This window comes from Lingula anatina, chromosome 1, assembly GCF_051362555.1.
Source record: "Lingula anatina isolate TDL-2025a chromosome 1, LinAna3.0, whole genome shotgun sequence".
Classification (NCBI taxonomy): domain Eukaryota; kingdom Metazoa; phylum Brachiopoda; class Lingulata; order Lingulida; family Lingulidae; genus Lingula; species Lingula anatina.
In genome coordinates, this window is record NC_141767.1 from 10,781,318 (window position 1) to 10,800,092 (window position 18,775).

At 34.7% G+C, this 18,775-nt stretch overlaps 2 protein-coding genes across 5 annotated transcripts; one reads left to right on the forward strand and one right to left on the reverse strand.

Annotated features, from left to right (window-relative positions):
* Nucleotides 1-1,926: 1,926 nt before the first annotated feature.
* On the reverse strand, nt 1,927-17,655 carry LOC106155442 (GPI-anchor transamidase component PIGS). 4 transcript variants are annotated; one of them, XM_086999491.1, is made up of 17 exons: nt 17,557-17,655; nt 11,691-11,761; nt 11,439-11,578; nt 10,862-10,961; nt 9,089-9,190; nt 8,772-8,933; nt 8,392-8,501; nt 5,778-5,898; nt 5,494-5,555; nt 5,153-5,267; nt 4,657-4,746; nt 4,051-4,223; nt 3,733-3,789; nt 3,358-3,486; nt 3,011-3,113; nt 2,804-2,861; nt 1,927-2,505 (listed from the first exon to the last, which is right to left on the reverse strand). In XM_086999491.1, exons 2-17 carry the CDS (start codon nt 11,722-11,724, stop codon nt 2,397-2,399), a joined length of 1,665 nt encoding a protein of 554 aa, XP_086855617.1. In that variant the 5' UTR covers nt 11,725-11,761; nt 17,557-17,655; the 3' UTR covers nt 1,927-2,396. The 4 variants fall into 4 exon arrangements, with proteins under 4 accessions (XP_086855617.1, XP_086855618.1, XP_013385756.2 ...); XM_086999492.1 differs by lacking the exon at nt 17,557-17,655 and adding an exon at nt 17,338-17,424; XM_013530302.3 differs by lacking the exon at nt 17,557-17,655 and adding an exon at nt 11,982-12,148.
* Nucleotides 12,310-15,326, forward strand: LOC106155444 (transmembrane protein 35B). The gene is made up of 2 exons (XM_086999495.1): nt 12,310-12,681; nt 13,498-15,326. Exons 1-2 carry the CDS (start codon nt 12,577-12,579, stop codon nt 13,789-13,791), a joined length of 399 nt encoding a protein of 132 aa, XP_086855621.1. The 5' UTR covers nt 12,310-12,576; the 3' UTR covers nt 13,792-15,326.
* Nucleotides 17,656-18,775: the final 1,120 nt, after the last annotated feature.

Sequence of the window (18,775 nt, forward strand, 5' to 3'; positions counted from 1 at the left end):
ACCAAATATAACATAACCACCCTGCCATTTCTTTTTGTTTCTTTTTTTATCATTCTGTTCTTTGGCTAAAGTGATTGCAGTATTAAAACAAAGAAAACAAACAAATACTACTTTAGAACATTTCATATGTAATATTTACAAAAGGAGGGAAAGGTAGACCAGAAACCTTTTATCTATTTTATTCATGACTACAGTTTCAGCTACATATAAGCAAGGAGTTATAACTCCTTGATATAAGCAATGCTAAAAGGCAGAAAGTTGGCCAGATTGTTCAGTAGAGGTTCCTCATAATTTTTGTCAGAAGAAGGCAATGTCAAGTAAAACTTGACACATGAATTTGGAAAAAGGAAGTGAGAGTACCGAAAATATACATTTAAACGTGCCCTAAAATACTATGGTATTTTTCCGAAAAGCTTGGAGCACTGGCGGGCCCGTAGCCAGCAAATTCAAAAGGGGGGGGGGGGGGTTCTTTTACAATGAAACCTTTGTATACCTAGATCAAATTGTACTCAGAATGGAAGTTTTCCCTGGCTACATTAGCTCAGCTAATGAACCAAGAAAATGCAGCAGTACTTCCTTTATTATAAAGTATAAAATAACACATTTTGAAAAGAATGAAAGGTAAATAAAATCATGAAGAGAGCAAGTTGCCCAATAGTGGGCGACAAGGAAGTGAAGAGATTTGTTTACCTGATCGATTTTGAGCCCACGTGCGCTCATTGCCATTGTTCACTTTCGTGGAACAGCATTGTACTATAACTTGTAAGTTTATTTCAGATGGTAATATGAGTACCAAAGATTTCTACACTTAATATTTTAATTTCTAAAATGAAAAATAAAAGAACGTCATGTTAAAGCTAAGGAAAATTCGTATAATTATAAGTAAGAATTTCCCAGTGCCACTGGCACGCACTAAGACGAATAAACATTTTATATTTTACTTCTTCGACCTACAGTAGCTCGTTGCGTTCAGTATAGGACCCAACAAACCCACGCTGAGTGTATAGCACTCCAGTGTACATGTAGTAGCGAGAAACATCTCTAAAAATCGTTCGTAATTGTATGTCATACTGTGATCTATCACTTGCTCTCTGAAAAGATTAAATATATTCAGATTTCGCCTACTTGTAAAAAGAAAAGCAACCTAGTTAACTGATTCGATAAACTTTATTTCGTGAATACACACACGCTACAAATATGTACTAACATTAGGCTATTAATATTATAGAGGCCAGCTGAAAAATAAAGTCTTTTCCATAGATACATGCAAATTTTCGCAGTAAAGAAACATTAATAGTGCCATCCAGAGACATATCTATGAATATTTTTTGAGAAATTAAACTGTGGCCCCTGTAGAAAGTGCTCTTTCAGTACTAATAAAATACGTTGAACAATTGTATCAAGCGCAAGAATTGTACCGTCTGAACGCTTTCTTAGGGGAGCTAATGTTTTTGTCTGAGTGTTTTTCTCTAAACAACAACACTGCTAGGTAGGGGCATATACGTGTACATAACATTTCTAACAGATCAAGGGAGTTCATGTGTAAACCAATGCAACAATCAAATATTTCGACAACTTTTCATTGGTATTTGTTTACTCGAACGGCTCTTACAAAAAAAAAACAAAAAAAACAAAAAAGAGAGAGACTGAGTAGCGTGTTTATGGGTTCGAAAAAAAGGCCACGTACTGAAGTTAGGATGTAACTTGGGCTTGATCCAAGACTGAAACCAACACGCCTGTGTTCTAACATGCAAGATACTACATGCAATTATTTCTCTTCAAAGAGAAATTATGAAATTCACACCCCCACTAATAGTGTAGCACCAAGTTGAATTTCGTTGTCCCATTGCCCAATCTCATCCCTGCTAAATACTTGTTGATCCATTTATAAGTAAAAGGGGGGGGGGAGCAAAGAAAAGGCTTAACTTACGAAATAATTAGTTTTATTGCACTGAATTAAAACACTAACATTCAAATCTTTATGCCTGGATACTACAAAAAGGTAAATGTAAGCCGTCAGCTTGTTCTAAACTTATGTAGAAACTGTAATTTTACCTTTGAGCTATGAGAATTTTAATGGTTCATTTGCCTGTTTTTAATGTTTATGAGATATTTCTTTTCTAAGATGAAACAAATCAGCCCTCTGTAGTTTGTATTGACATAAAAGTTTTTTTCATATCTTTTTTCACTATTCAATTTGAGTGAAGAAACCTCACAGATTCGTCTCTTTCTCCAGATTCTTTCACAACCAGCCAAGTCACTATATAGGCCCTGCATGGATGGCAACTTTTCCCTTTTTTCCATGTGACTATGAATTAACTGGTAAACATATAGTGTCTTCCCGTCATTCTTCTCCCCAATTGTCATATTAGTGGAAATATACACAGTTGTTGTCATTACTCTTTCTTTTCCTTGTCCTTTCCTCTAAAATATTTGATTGCTTGGATGACTGACATAAATACTGGTATACTGATGGGTAGAAAAAGTGGAATGTATATGGCAAACCTGTAATTATGAAAAAATTTGCTTTGTATTACTCATTGCTTAATTCATAACACCATTCATATCATAAGTATTCCCCAGTTATGTATGACTGATATCCGTATAAATTTTTTATTGAAAAAGAGATCTCTTACTTCCATTACCACCATATATGACAAAATTAACCAAATATACATTTTTTCCAATACCTTTATTGAAGAATAATTTGTGAATTTCTCTTTTCCCCCTACCCTCAAATTTCTGCTCAGTAAGGCTGAGTATAGAAAAATCAGAAATATTTCATAAACACATGGTGACTTACTTTTGATCCTCTGGGAAATACAACAACTCCAGAAGAGATGGGTCAAAAAATGCTTTTTCTATATAAAAAAAAAAGAAAATAGATTTTGGAGTGACTTAGTTAATAAATTATAGCTTTCAGTATAATATCATAATAGTATCATCAGAAATGGTATCAAAAAGGTAGGAAAACTTAGATTAAAAATGCAAAACATACAATGCAACTGACCTGATGCTACAATGGCCTCTTTTGATGATAAAAAAGCTTCCTTTAATTTATTCTGTTTGAGTAAAGTGTGACACTTATCAATTTCTTCTACAGCATGTTGCACCTACAGATGGAAATATAAATATACTCATACAAATTTAATATGCCACATGATGTTCACACATACTACTACTACTGATAATAATAATAATTATAACAACAACAACAAGGTAAGGCATTTTAAAGTGCATGGACAGATACCCTTGTAAGAGTCTCAGTACAATGGTACGCGTGATAAAAATTCACTGACTGTGTAATATCACTGTGTTCTTACATTTTTGTTTTAGGTATTTATACAACTAACTCACCTCTCTACCAATGTCATCATTAATGACAATATTTCCTATTTGTTCAAGCAACTGTGCCAAAGACTTCAATGTGGCTGTTGAGGTGGCAATGTTTTCTAGTGTTCTGTAACGCAGCCAATAATCTAGCTCCTGTCGGATGAAGTTTGAAAAAAACTTTTGAGTGATCTCATTGTATGTATCTTGCTTTGAAACAAAATACATCATTTCTCTGTAAAAAGTCCACAAAGAAAAGCTGACTTGAAATTGTCGATACCCAACATTTTTAAAGGGAAACTATCAAATGTTTAAGATGAAAATAAATACAAAAACTATTCATCAAAAGCCCCTAGCATTGCAACATGCACTCACAAACAAAAAAATCCTTCCAAAGCTTACCCAGAGTAAAATTCCAGAGTTGTCTGGCAGTGCTACATCAGCTTGAGGGAAGGCAGCCTGGCAAAAAAAAAAGGGCACAAGAATATGTCAATGTGTTCGTAAGAAGTTGATAGTTAAATTAATGTGACATTGGCTAAATGTTGAAAATTTAAGGGTCATATATGAAACATCTAATGCTATTTTCAATGTGAGTGAAATAACGTAAAATCTGCTGAAACCTACTTGTTTCATATCAACTTAAAAAAGCTGGATTCCATTTCAAATCTATAGAAATAAGACTCTCGTGAATATCTATATTGTAAATCATGTCTGCCCAACCTGAGGAAACCCCAGCAGCATCTTCAACTGTGCCAGGAACACTTCCATCATGGCTTTCATGTCCACTTGAACCTGTGCTGGTAATGTTGTGTTCTCCTGGGGAGAGGGCATATTGTGAAGCAATACCCCTCCCCATCTGGGGCTTAGAAAAGAGTTGGTTGCCGTGGGAAAATCTGGGAAGGTATATTATATAGCTCACTTAATGCCATACAATGTGTTTTAGACCTTTACATTACAATAAAATCCCTGTTACTTTAACAGTTTTCCTTTTATCACCAAGCTATACCCTGTCCAAACCATGAAGAATAGTGTGATCTATAAATAGTCTTGGGTGAAATTAACCAGTTCCCATCTCATGCTTATAGATCATAATTTTGTCAGTGGTATAGGGTATGGTATAAAATGGTAACTGAGAGAATGGTATTGCAATTTCCAGGAGAATAAACCGTTTGGTAACTGAAATGATTTTAAAAAATCATGTGACTTCAAAAGAAATAATATTTTTTACAGCAGCATAATGTTAAACAAAAAAGTAAGTTCTGTTTAATGTGAGTGTGATTGAAAACCCATATCAATAACATAGGCTCCTCTCTTCAGAATACTCACCTTTCTCATCATATATGTGGAGTGGGCTCTGATCTCTCGTGGGAATATAAACAACAAAGTTTAAATTGGGATTGTTGGATACATGGGAGCCTGGATTGAAGATACACATAATATAACTAAAGTATAAAAATGTTCACTTGCATAATGTCTAAAGGTTTGCAACTTTTTCCATTCTGTCTGGTACATTTTTGTTTTCCTTTAATTCCTTCCTTCCTGTAATCTATATTTTAAATGACTAAAAAGGACATGTTCAAGACATCCCTTATTTATGAGAGTTATACATCTTGGGCAGTAAGTATGTGATATAGCTTTTGTGATCGTAATATTCACAAAGTATATTACACAATAACATTCCTCTGTCTCAAATTACACATTACTACAGCAATATCAGGACATTTCATAACTGACAAAATACATTATATCCCTTTGTGAAAACACATGAAAACTAAATGCATAAAGCCATAAATTGAAATATTTAATAGCAAATAAAACAAACCCAATTTAGCTTCTATGGGATTGATGAGGTGAGGCAGATCTTCCTGTTTTAAGAAGTACCTGCCATTGTTTTTGTCGTGCTTGGGTTTGAAGGCAAGCCTTGTATAGTACAGCATCTGAAATTAAAACATCAAAGATTCAATAGCAGGAAAAACAATCATCATATCTTCAGATAAAATACGTTAAGATTACATCATAGCAATATTGTGGACCTGACAAGATTTATACAATATCCAATATCTAAAAACATCCAATATAAAGATATATGAAACTTCTCCATAACTATTTACCTTGACATTTGAAAAATTACAATATAACTTTGTAAATGCGATTATAATTTACCTGCGATTTTACTGTTATACTAGCAAACTGCATCAATTTTTCAATGAAAGGTTGTAAGAACTCTGCAACAGAAAGTGAGCAATCTTTTTTATCAAAAATGAAATTGAAAACAAAAAAAATGTTTTACGGTTAATAAAATGTAATGGCATTCTAAGAAAAAAAAGAAAAAAGGGCTTTTCAGTATTCAAAAATTTACTAAGAGACTTATCCTTTTTTTATCTAATTTCATAAACTTAAAATCATGCTGGGCATTATATATATCAAAGCATCTTTTTTCTTCTTACTTTCAACACCTCTCTTAATGTCCCACTGTACATTTAAAATGTCTGGCTGTGGGTTTAACAATGTGAAGGTGACATCATAACCAGGGTTGGAATGAACAGCTCTCATGCTGGCTTTATCAGTCTGTAATTCAACAAAATATATGAAATATTCCTCACAATTCAGACACATGCTCTGGCAGATCTATAATAAGTCTTAACAAGGCAGCAAAGCTGTCAAATGTACAGACAAAGAACAGAAAATAAAGATGCAAATAAGTGAAAAATTAAATTTTCACAAAAAACTGTTAAATTGCCAGAAAAATTTACCAAACAGACTGGGTTGCCTATTGAAGCTGTATGTTAGACCCATGTTTCTTTCCTGTAAGTTTGAGAACAGTAAGTGACATGATTTCCCTTAAATGGTCATCATAGGAGCAGTGCCCAAAATAGGGGTTTCTTCAAATTTTGATGCAACATTACATAATGTTTAACAGCATAATGACAATCAAATGTTATTAATAAAATATTAGTAACATGGACATTCAGAAAATGTGACAAGCAAAAGTCTTCAAGATCATGGAACTTTAAAGTCACACCTTGAAAATGCCAATATGTGAAAAATTAAATTTTCACAAAAAACTGTTTAACTGCCAAAAAAAAAACCAAACAGACTGCATTGCCTACTGAAGCTGTATTTTAGTCCCATGTTTCTATCCTGTAAGTTTGAGAACAGTAAGTGACATGATTTTCCTTAAATGGTCATCATGGAAGCAGTGCCCAAAATGGGGGTTTCTTCAAATTTTGATGCAATATTACATAATGTTTAACAGCTTAATGACCATCAATTTTTAATTATAAAATATTTGTATCATAGATATTCAGAAAATGTGACTAGCAAAGGTCTTCAGGCCCATGGAACTTCAAAGTCACGCCTTGATAATGCCAAAATGTAAACAAGACAGCACTGTTCTGAAATGGGTTTATTTCCATTTTTAACACTTTTTTAACATAAAACAAAATAAACATTTTACTGCCATTTTTATATGTCCAACTAAGAAAATTGATGAGATGGGAAAAGTATCAATAGAACAGTGTTAAATGTCCAATTTCCTCCATTCTGAGATTCTGAACATAGTGGATGATTGAATATGACAAACTGCAATGATATGAGTTTATTTCCATTTTTGACACTTTATTACACAATACATGATAACAAGTTTACCATGTTTTTTACATAATCAACTAACAATGTTGTAAAGATGCAGGAAATATCAAACAAACACTTTTAGGCATCTTATTAGTTAAATAATGAGACTGTTAACATGCCTAATAATTGAATCTGAGGAAATGTGAAAAAACAGCATAACTTCTAAAATAAAGGCCCGATTATGCTGATTTTCGAACTCAACCTGCATTTTAGTTAGTTTGACTACTCCTGTGAGTATAATGACAATTGGCCTATCTGTTTTTCTTATATTGTGTTATCAGTGTTGCATATATGTTGAAAAAAGTGAAAAAACAGCCTAAATTCACTAAAAATGACCCAATCACGCTGATTTTCGAACTTGACCTGCGGATTATAAATATTCATCAGTTTTGTAAGTTTCAAGCCAAAAAGTAAAATGGTTTTCCACTTATCGTGTTATCGGTGCTGCATATATGCTGAAAAAAGTGAAAAAAACAGCATAAATTCCCTAAAAGTGACCCGATCATGCTGATTTTCGAACTTGACCTGCGTATTATGAATATTCATCAGTTCTGTAAGTTTCAAGTCAAAAGGTAAAATGGTTTTCCACTTATCGTGTTATCGGTGCTGCATATATGCTGAAAAAAGTGAAAAAACAGCATAAATTCCCTAAAAGTGACCCGATCATGCTGATTTTTGAACTTGAACTGCGTATTATGAATATTCATCAGTTCTGTAAGTTTCAAGTCAAAAGGTAAAATGGTTTTCCACTTATCGTGTTATCGGTGCTGCATACATGCTGAAAAAAGTGAAAAAACAGCATAAATTCCCTAAAAGTGACCCGATCATGCTACTTTTCGAACTTGACCTGTGTATTATGAATATTAATCAGTTCTGTAAGTTTCAAGTCAAAAGGTAAAATGGTTTTCCACTTATCGTGTTATCGGTGCTGCATATATGCTGAAAAAAGTGAAAAAACAGCATAAATTCCCTAAAAGTGACCCGATCATGCTGATTTTCGAACTTGACCTGCGTATTATGAATATTCATCAGTTCTGCAAGTTTCAAGTCAAAAGATAAAATGGTTTTCCACTTATCGTGTTATCGGTAAAAGTGCACGGCGACGGCGACGACGGCGACGACAGCGACGACGGCGACGGCGACGACAGACGCAGATGATGGCTATATGTACAGACACATCTGTGTCTGTACATAAAAAAGACAGAGGATCTTTTTAATTGTTTTCAACAAATAACATATCATGCCAAATTAAAGATGGCAGATATTAATTATTCCACCCATCACTTACTCCTGATCTTTAAAACTTTTGGATGAGTGTTTATTTGAGGTGGGGTGCATTCAAATTCCTACTTCCTGAATCAATGTTAAAACCAATGAGAATACAGATGTATTAGCATAGTCATAAAGATTAAATAAAGGGGGAATTACCTCAAGGTGTTGTGCCCCTGATGCAGACTCAAAAGTCTTCACTAGTGCTGCCACATTTACAAACTTATCTCTTATAATGGGCTTTAAAATAGGTACAAGTCTGTTTAAATCTGATAACAGAAAAATAAATCACATTATGACCAAATTATATGGATATCCATAGTCCATGCCTGGTTGCCAAGTCTACTGAACCTTTCATGTCAATTTAAACATATGCTAGATTTGCCTTGAAGCAATTAAAAAAAATTAATTAAAATTGACAAAATGAAAATAATCTAATTAAACATTATTCAATAGGCAATTATCTACACAAACATTGTCCATGTTATAATCAACAATCCAACCAAAATCCATCATGATATGGTGGCATGATTTCTTACCCTCCAAAGCAGGTGACTTCATATGTAAATATACATTCCTCCTCCTTCCGATGTAAATGTCACTTGTTCCAGGAAACAGTTTGTCATTGGCTGGGATAATGTAAAATGAATATTTTCCATGTTCCTCCAAAACCTTTTCTCTGTCAATCTCCCTGTCCAGGTCTAAAGGAAATAAAGCCCAGCAATGAGATTAAGGAATCAAACATTTTTGTAATAAATAATTGCAGCACTTGTAATATTTATTTTATTCAAATCATTGCTATTGATGAATGTAAACTCCATCTGTAGACGAATGTCACCCTTTGAACAGCTCGTACCTTCTAGATTTAGAGATCTTTTCAGAATCATTTGCTCATCTTCATACGCATCTCTGAGGTTTCCTCTAAACTTGATCTTCAATCCACTGGACCCACTAGTACCTACCCAAATGAATGAAATGTAAAAATCTGAGGACAGTTTCAAGAAAGATTTAAAAAGTTTCCGACAATAGGTTGGTCTCATCCATTTTGTCCGAAATTTGGTCTGCTTCATAACCTGATAAATGTACTTTTCTACAACTGTCTGTCTCATTATAAATTCAGGCACACCATTTCATCTAATTGAACAAAATAGGTTAATAATTTTGGACTTGTGAAAAAGGCCCCAGACTGTTTGCTTAACAAATATCTCACTGGAAAAATGTTATTCTTCAAAGGGAATCTTCACACACTTCTAAATCCTCCACAATCATGTTTATATCCTGCAAAGCTTCTTATATTTTGTGACTCAGACCATAAAGGGCAACTCCATGGGATTCACCCTGCAAATGGATTGTCCAGGGGAAATTTAAGCAATCTGCTGGTACTCATGAATCATTTATCTGTACCTCTCTGCACTTGGATTCGACCTTTAATTAATTATGCAAAGGTTGATTTAGTTTAAAATGACTTGCCATCTTCCTAAGCTCAGATGGAAGTATCAACACCAAGTACACCCCAGAAAAATATATTTAAGGGGTTTAATCAGTTTTAAGGTGTATGTATCTGTGGATAACTAAAATAAACTTTGGAGGATTTTCAAACCCATGAACTAACCTTTGAAGACAATAAAAACCCTTTCAATAAAAGTTCTTATTTTCTCAGCCCATTCAGGTAGCCATGATATTATCACAGAATGGTTTTTATGAAAAAACTCCTGGTAATTTGAGTCTCTCTCAAATTAAAGTTAGTATTCACTAGCTATTCTCTTACTGACAGTAATGCTAATTGACAACTATACAGCTGAGTGGTGTTCCCAAAGTCAAAAGCTTGTCTTTTGTTAATTTCATTAAATACAATATTTCATAATTTACATCATTAAACTAACTTCCAAAACAAAAACAAATACACCTAAATACTCACTTCATCTTTCTTTGGCAATACAATTTCTCCAAACATTTTCATTACCTTTCTGATTCAACCAAAACAGTTTCATTATCTTTATCATTTAGCATTAAAACATACATCTGCCCACTTGCATCATTTCTTTAATGAAAACAGTGAAATACACACTTTACGTTATAAAAGGTCACTTTGTGCCTCAGCATTACTGAAGTACATTTTACACTATTACAGGTGATTAATCATTACTGGTGCATACAAGTTACTTAATTACAATACCTTGCAGCATCTGTATTACATATGAAACAGAGCAGTAATACAAAACACAGCACCATTTTTTAGTGTTGTGAAGTGAAAACTAGGCAATGCTCAGTGAGGTTCAGAGAAGGCAGATATATGTTGTTCTAAATGACTGGCCAGCTGTTAAGAACTACCAGTAAATTATTACATTAAAAATGGAATAAGACATCAAATCCAAGTGCAGGAAAGCTCAAACTCAAACAATGATTCGTGAGTCAGAGAAAATTGCCCTTTACCCAAATTCATTCTAGTAGATAAATCCTGTGAAGAGCACCTTTAAACCTAACAATTCTTTAATGTGTACTCTTGTAGGTTTCAAAAAGTATGTGAAGCTTCATATTTTTCCATTCAATACTTAATTTCTAAACACAATTTACATATACATAAACTGTTACACAGTTTTTAAATGATAACTAAAATTGGTCACTTTACCTTCAAGTGCCTCCTTCAGATTTTCTCCAAATAATGACAAGTCTTTTTTGTCTATTCTCTCATCAAATATTACAATGGTCACATCAACTGAACATATTGTCTGGAAAATTATGAAATTTCATAGATCAGTATATAAATCTATAGTTTTCATACAAATACTTTCATGCATATCAAGAAAAGTATAAATATCCTTTAAAGTTATAAAAATTTAAATAACACTCATCAACTGTATCCTAAACATGTTGTTTAAATCTAAAAAAATCCTGTAAGAGAATATTTAAGCCCGAACATTTTTAGTTTCTGAGTAAATATGAATATTTTCTGTCAAAATTTATTGAAAATTCTTATATCTAGCATCAACATACTTTGAGACATTTAAATACAATTTTCTTTCAATATATAGGCACCTGACCTGTTCAAGATTCTAACATTTTATTCCAGAAAAAAATTGAAATTTTGGTAAATTTCATATAATAAATAATAATGAAAATCTATTATAAATTTGTTATTGATGTACAACTTGTGATCACCAATGAATAAGTTAAAGATGCACAAATCTATAAAACATATAAGGTACTTCTTTGGCTGCAAGTTCTGCAATGTGGCTGTAGGGCAGTGACACTCTGTAGGTTTCTGTCGTCTTCCACCACAAGGGAACACCTATCACTATACAAACAAATGCCACTCCTAATGCAGAATAAACCTGGGTAGATTTATCTGAAATCGAAAAGTGTGTAAAATGAAACATGAGGTACATGTATATCAAAGACAAAATGCTGGAAATATCCAACAAACCTGACACAATATTTTTTTAAAGTACAAGACATACCATATCTTGGTGAGCTTTTCTTCGTCTCGACCATCGCAGCGGCTCCCAATGGTCAATTATAGACAGTGTGCCTGAAAAACACATCAGGTGATCTTTAAAAGCGTTTGGGTAATATAAAATTACAATTTAATCACATAAACTCTTCACAACTTGAACTAAACAACATACTGAAATCACCCAATGATCAGACTCACAAATCCCACGCGCACTTTAGGCAATATTCCTTTATCACTGAATTTTTAGTTTAACAATAATGTGCTTTTCTTCATTCATTTTAAATAATTAACTCACTATTTGCCGCTAACAATCACTTCGCAAATCGGCATACCCAATCGACATCAGTGTCAGAATGGGAAAATATAGCCATCGATTAAATAAGCAGATCGTCTTGCACTAATACCCCATTCTCATACCTAGATATATCTAGTAGGATCGACCCATATTCTCGCTAAATTGCGTTCAGACTAAGCGGCTTAGATGTCTGGCACGCCTGCAGAAGCTGCTAAACGATAGTCAATTACCCCCTAGCAGCTTCAGTAGGCGTGTCAGACATCAGAGCCGCCGTCCAGGGATATTTATGAGAGTCCCAATTAAAGATAGACCCAGCACGGGTGCAGACATGCTACGGTTATGGTATAAAAAAGGATACCCAAATTGCACGCAGATTGTCTTGTCTCGTTTTGCGTCGTGCAGTGCCGCCAACCCCCTTTACGCTAGCTCGGATGAACGCCTCTCTTATGCAATTATACCCAGGCCATGCATTTGTCAATCTTTTACTCCATACAATACAGCTTTATCGCCAGATGTGAAAGGCCTCCACGCTAGTGTAGTGTAATGACCTACTCATATAGTACATGAATAGGAGGCCTGCAGCTAACGGGTTAAGATGGCTACGTTTGTAGAGATTTTTACTGGTTTTACTGGCATTTTATTCAGTGCTTCTGGACTCGTGAAGACAACGGCAGTTAAGAGCGAACTAACAGCTGATATGGTAACTTTCGTTTTATCTTAAAAGCTACTCCAACGGACATTTCATTATATAATTGGGTTATTTATTTGAGAAATGATTTGATATGTTATATTGCACCCGCCACTGAGCTTGAATTCATATGAAAACCTTGAATATGAAAAAGGTCGATTACAGTAGCTATACATGGTGTGTGATTGGGTGTAGGAGCGCTGCAAGTTGCAAGTTAAATATTTAATAATAGCTCCTTGCATATATATATAATTTCAGATGGGTGTTTATTGTTTCTTTCCATGATCTTTTAAACACAAGACAATATTCCAGGCAAAATACGTCAGCGATACCTGAAAGACAGACCGGATCACCTGAATTTAATGTTGTTTTTTTTTCACTTTCATACCAAGTTAGATATAGCGACCTACTCATTAGTGTATAGTTTTGATGGATGCCCTGCCAATCCTCTTTGGTCAGAGCCCCATACTATCCACAGAACAGAATTTGTATATTTTTATTGATTTCAAATTTATAAAAGTTAATGATAAGATACTCTGACAAATCGCATGGCTGTTACACATGGTCCAACACAGCAGCTCAACTTCAGATTGCATTTTGAATGAATGAATGAATGGATGGATGAATGAATGAATGCTGTAATGATTTATCTTTTATAATTAAGGTGCAATTACTTAGAACCAAAATTGTGACATTACTAAACATAAAGAATGCATAATAGTAATGTAATAATTTAACAATACTAATGAACTGAAAAAAGAAAAAAAGTGAAGAAACTTTATGCATGTTAACAAGCAAGAAATTCATTAAAATTTTCCTAAATTTCAGGAGAAGATGTTCCAAGCATATGCAAGGGTGTTTCCATTAGCTCCTTTGGGGTATGTCCCTGATGCAGATTTCTACAGAACCATGGTGGGAAACATAGAAATTGTCCTTGGTGTTTTATTGATTCTTGGGAACAGGCGAGCCCAGAAATTTAGTGCACTCGGTCTTCTATTCATGATGGCAGGAGCAACATACACAAACCTGAAGTTAGGATTGTACTCAATGGCTGGCATGTCTTCGGCCTTTGCGATATCAATGATGTGGATCTACCATCAAATGAATAAGGATGGAAAATAAAAAGAGTGGTGTGAAGAAGCTAGGCCATTGTATGTCATTGTGTCCGACTTCTTTACTACTGGTATAATCAAGACAACATGTTAAATACAACACTCTTTTTCAAATACATTTTCAATGTATGGACAAAAGAAACTGTCCTAGTTATCAACAATCACTGTAATATACGGGTAGAGAGTCACAAACAATTTTGTGTTGTCCTGGATATTTTTTAGTACCCTCTACCAGGGTCGCAGTTATTATTGTGGACATTTCTTGCTGATGGACCCTGTTAAGTTTGACCATGAGGAAACAATTTATCTCTGCGCGCGCGCCAAAGGCTTTGTACTCACTCTGCATGAACCGAGCTTCACAACAATGTGATAACTGCTCGTTACACAACCAGTCTAAGACCCCATTCCCAGAGATTAAATCGATCCAACTGGATTGACCTAACTCCCTTGGGGTTCACGCTAAAAGGGCTGTCAGCCGAGTGGGCAAGAAAGTTAATTACCCCCTTACAGCTTGTAGTAGGCGGGACGGACATTTAAGCCGGATTATCTGACAGTAATCTAGTGAGACTCCCCACGGGGATAGATCGATCTTAAATCTATGGGAATACGCCCTAAGGCCTTTTTATTTGTCACAGAAGAGCAAGCGATTAAAGTCAGAGCAATTAACTGTCTTGATTGCTGTCAAGCAGACTAAGGGTGCTTTCCCAGAGATTTAGATCGATCTAAAGATTAAGTTTTAGATCAACCTAACTCCCTGAGGGTTCAGGCTAAATTGCAGTCAGCCGAGCGGACACCATAGTTAATTACCCCCTGACAGCTTTTAGTAGGCGGGACAGACGCTTAAGCGGGCCAAGCTGACAGTAATCTAGTGAGACTCCCCACAGGGATAGATCGATCTAAAAATCTATGGAAATGGGGTGTTAGAATGGACCTGCCAAGTGGCAGTGCCTGAGCAGTTATGCAAACAATTACCAGCCATGTAATCAGCCTTGAGATTTATGAACAGGGTGACATCAGACCAAAATGACTGTCTATTTATCTATAGACATATCTGTGAATATCTGTGAAAAATCAATATGTCACCCTGGTAGAGGGTAATTTTTTAGCATGCTTTGCTTTTTCAAAATTAAGAAAATGGCAAAAATCAAAAATCTTTAACATGTATTTTACAATTTTACTACGGTCAATTCAGCTGCATATTTTTTAAAGTAAAGAGGCATCAAAGATCAATACATCATATTTGCCACTATATCACTATATATTAAACACTTAAATATGTAATATAAAAGCATGGTTTCAAGTTTTTTTTCTAATCCACTAATCCAACAGATTTCTTTTAAAGGAATATGTACGTGAAACAAATTATACCAAGTATGTATGCAACTTCTTGATTTTATTAAGCATAACATGTTGATGTAACCGGTGTAGACACTGCTGCATGGAAGAATGAGGTGATAAATGAGAAAAGAGCCAGTCCTATATTTTTTATGAACCCTGATGTATATACGCATTGAAATCATGCAAATAAACACATTCTACATAAAATGATTGTAGTTTAAGTTGTTTGACTCTTCAATACATTGCTAGGCTACTGTCAGAAAAACAGAGGGGTTATGTGTGACGTTCACCAACTGTATTTCTCTTCTTGCAAGAGGCGGGCTGAAGGGAACCGTTTTTATTGTAGATGACGTTAAGCATAAAATGACTGAGTCCTTTATTGACGTATAGATAACTACGGAGCTTTGTTAGTATCATATTAACTTTTTTCTATTTTCATTTAAGTTTTATTTTACCACGGTGAAAATAATTTACAACGCGGTGGGAATTAATTTTCACCACGGTGGAAAATAATTTTCACCGCGGTGGTAATTCCTGGCCATCTCGGCCCGGGTGATGAATAGGTAATGAGAACCTTACATTTGCCAGATTCCGTCACGGTGCATGCTATTGTTACATACACACAAGGTTGGTGGATCTGTTCGTGGGGCCACTGCTGTGAACTTAAGTTTCCCATCTATATTTACCACCTATATAATTAAAGTCCCGCTTGCAGTTTTATGCAAAGGGAATCCCATATTGTTATTACTAAATACTTAATGTTATTTTTGGACAATGTATTTTTAAATATTTTTGTGATGTGTTTGCCCATACATCTTATCTTAAAAGATGTAATCTCGGTTTCTCGGAAAGGTTTCTTTCTACCAATATTCCCAATAATACGCAAATTATTATTTAGGGAAAAGCCACGTACAACATTGCAGCATTTCGGTGATTTTTAATCTATGCGAATACTGCCCGCTTCCTCCACATTCCTGGGATGATTGGCACATAGACTGGTTAAACCGTGTGCATGTGCATGTGAGTGTCTTTATCAACTTCCTTCCCAGACATCTGGTAAATTTTGGATTCGTATAATACGGAGCTTTGTTAGTATCATATTAACTTTTTTTATTTTCATTTAAGTTTTATGTTATGGAATTTTCACCGTGGTGAAAATTATTTCTACCGCGGTGAAAAATAATTTACACCGCGGTGGGAATTAATTTTCACCGCGGTGGAAAATAATTTTCACCGCGGTGGTAATTCCTGGCCATCTCGGCCCGGGTAATGCATACATGTAGGTTATATGAATCCAACATTTACCAGATGTCTGGATAGGACGTTGATAAAGACAAGCACATGCACATGCACGCGGTTTAACCGGTCTATGTGCCTATCATCCCAGGAATCTGGAGGAAGCGGGCAGTATTCAAATAGATTAAAAATCACCGAAATGCTGCAATGTTGTACGTGGCTTTTCCCTAAATAATAATTTGCGTATTATTGGGAATATTGGTAGAAAGAAACCTTTCCGAGAAACCGAGATTATATCTATTAAGATAAGATGTATGGGCAAACACATCACAAAAATATTTAAAAATACATTGTCCAAAAATAACGTTAAGTATTTAGTAATAACAATGGGATACCCTTTGCATAAAACTGCAAGCGGGACTTTAATTATGGAGGTGGTAAATATAGATGGGAAACTGAAGTTCACGGCAGTGGCCCCACGAACAGATCCACCAACCTTGTGTGTATGTAACAATAGCATGCACCGTGACGGAATCTGGCAAATGTAAGGTTCTCATTACCTATTCATCACCCGGGCCGAGATGGCCAGGAATTACCACCGCGGTGAAAATTAATTCCCACCGAGGTGTAAATTATTTTCACCGTGGTGAAAATTATTTTCACCGCGATAGAAATAATTTTCACCGCAGTGAAAATTCCATAAAATAAAACTTAAATGAAAATAGAAAAAAGTTAATATGATACTAACAAGGCTCCGTAGTATAACCAACATGTATGCATCACCCGGGCTGAGATGGCCAGGAATTACCACCGCGGTGAAAATTATTTTCCACCGCGGTGAAAATTAATTCCCACCGCGGTGTAAATTTATTTTCACTGCGGTGAAAATAATTTTCACCGCGGTAGAAATAATTTTCACCGCAGTGAAAATTCCATATAATAAAACTTAAATGAAAATAAAAAAAGTTAATATGATACTAACAAAGCTCCGTAGATAACACAATTTGTAACATTTTTCGTTAGCACAATAGACACCGTGGCACGTTTGTCCTTTGTGTACGTTGGACTCTTTGTACAAATCTAAAAGAAATGAAAAAAAAAATACGTAAGTATGCGATAATAAGAAACTAAGAAACTAATAGAAACAAACTACAGTATATGCGTTAAAGTAAAAAAAAAAATACATTTTACAATTACTCACATTATATGCTATCTACGGTTCCAAAAACAGGTGACCAACCGGTATGCTTGCTACTTGTCTACTAAATTCTCTCGAGATTTCTATATCATGCATACCCAAAACCACGTGACTGATTACTGTTCACCTAACTAGAGTGACCACAGGGTCATGTGACTTGGCGCACTAACATTTTTGGTTGCAAACTGTACAGTTAAATGCCCTGTAAGCTAATGAAATGCTTGACAAATTCAAAATACCATGGAAAATAAATCACATTTAATTTTTATGATAAGAATATTCACATGGGACCGTAAATATCTCTGTCCGGTAAGGTTTGTTATGGCGACTGTCGGTAGCTCTGCTTGCTTTGTACTTAGTACGCGTGCGGTACTTTTTAAATCCAGCAACGGTCTCTTTAACAAATTTTTGCACTTAGACAAGATGTAAATATTAGAAATTACCGAAGCTGATTACGTTCAATCAAGGAGGTACTCCTTGGTGTCAGTAAGAGGGATGTATTTGTTTTCATTTGCAAAATGTCATCCGGCTTCGTTTTGGAAACAGACGGGCAACAAAAGCGTAATTACTCGATTACTTCCTTAAGAGAAATTTATCATCGTTCAGACAGGTTTTATGTACATCTGTCCTGGCCTTGGACGAATAAATTTGTCGAAGTATTTAGCCACGACACGACGATCCTACATGACGACGATGAGATAAAGAGAGATGAATCATATCCTTGCCATAACAGTGCTAATAAATGTTATACTTTATTCATTGTACTGTAGTTTATACATCCAGATATTTACAGCCGATATCTACATTGGTTGATGAAAATGTACAGTAAAAATTAAGTATACTATTAAACAATAATAATATATCGTGAATTATGACTACTCTTATAAAATAATATGATATATAATTTGCTGCTGTATGTTTAATCTTAACCAGAAGATTCGGCACCCGTCAGAATCTGAGAACGCGCCTACAAAGCAGACAAAATCTGCCAAGTTGAAGGGTCTTTTAAAAAGCCGCCCAGAAGCGTTCGATTAGACTACATGTAGAGGACAGATATGATTCAAGTAGACAGAAGATAGAAGTAAGAATATTATTATTTAAAAAAAACCCAGAAACTGTCATGTTTAAAAAGATAAATGAATGAATGAAAATAAATAATCTCACACTTTTCCAAAAAAAAAAAAAAAAGAAAAGAAAATAAGAATCTTCCGTCTTTCAAGAC

Bases quoted from the DNA above. Each gene is read 5' to 3' on its own strand.
- LOC106155442 (XM_086999491.1), bottom strand. From the start codon at position 11,724: ATGGTCGAGACGAAGAAAAGCTCACCAAGATATG. The intron at 11,579-11,690 runs GTATGTCTTGTA...TTTCGATTTCAG, and splicing joins GAAAAGCTCACCAAGATATG to ATAAATCTACCCAGGTTTAT. The intron at 3,114-3,357 runs GTGAGTTAGTTG...TTCCATCTGTAG, and splicing joins ATGATGACATTGGTAGAGAG to GTGCAACATGCTGTAGAAGA.
- LOC106155444 (XM_086999495.1), top strand. From the start codon at position 12,577: ATGGCTACGTTTGTAGAGATTTTTACTGGTTTTACTGGCATTTTATTC. The intron at 12,682-13,497 runs GTAACTTTCGTT...CCTAAATTTCAG, and splicing joins GCGAACTAACAGCTGATATG to GAGAAGATGTTCCAAGCATA.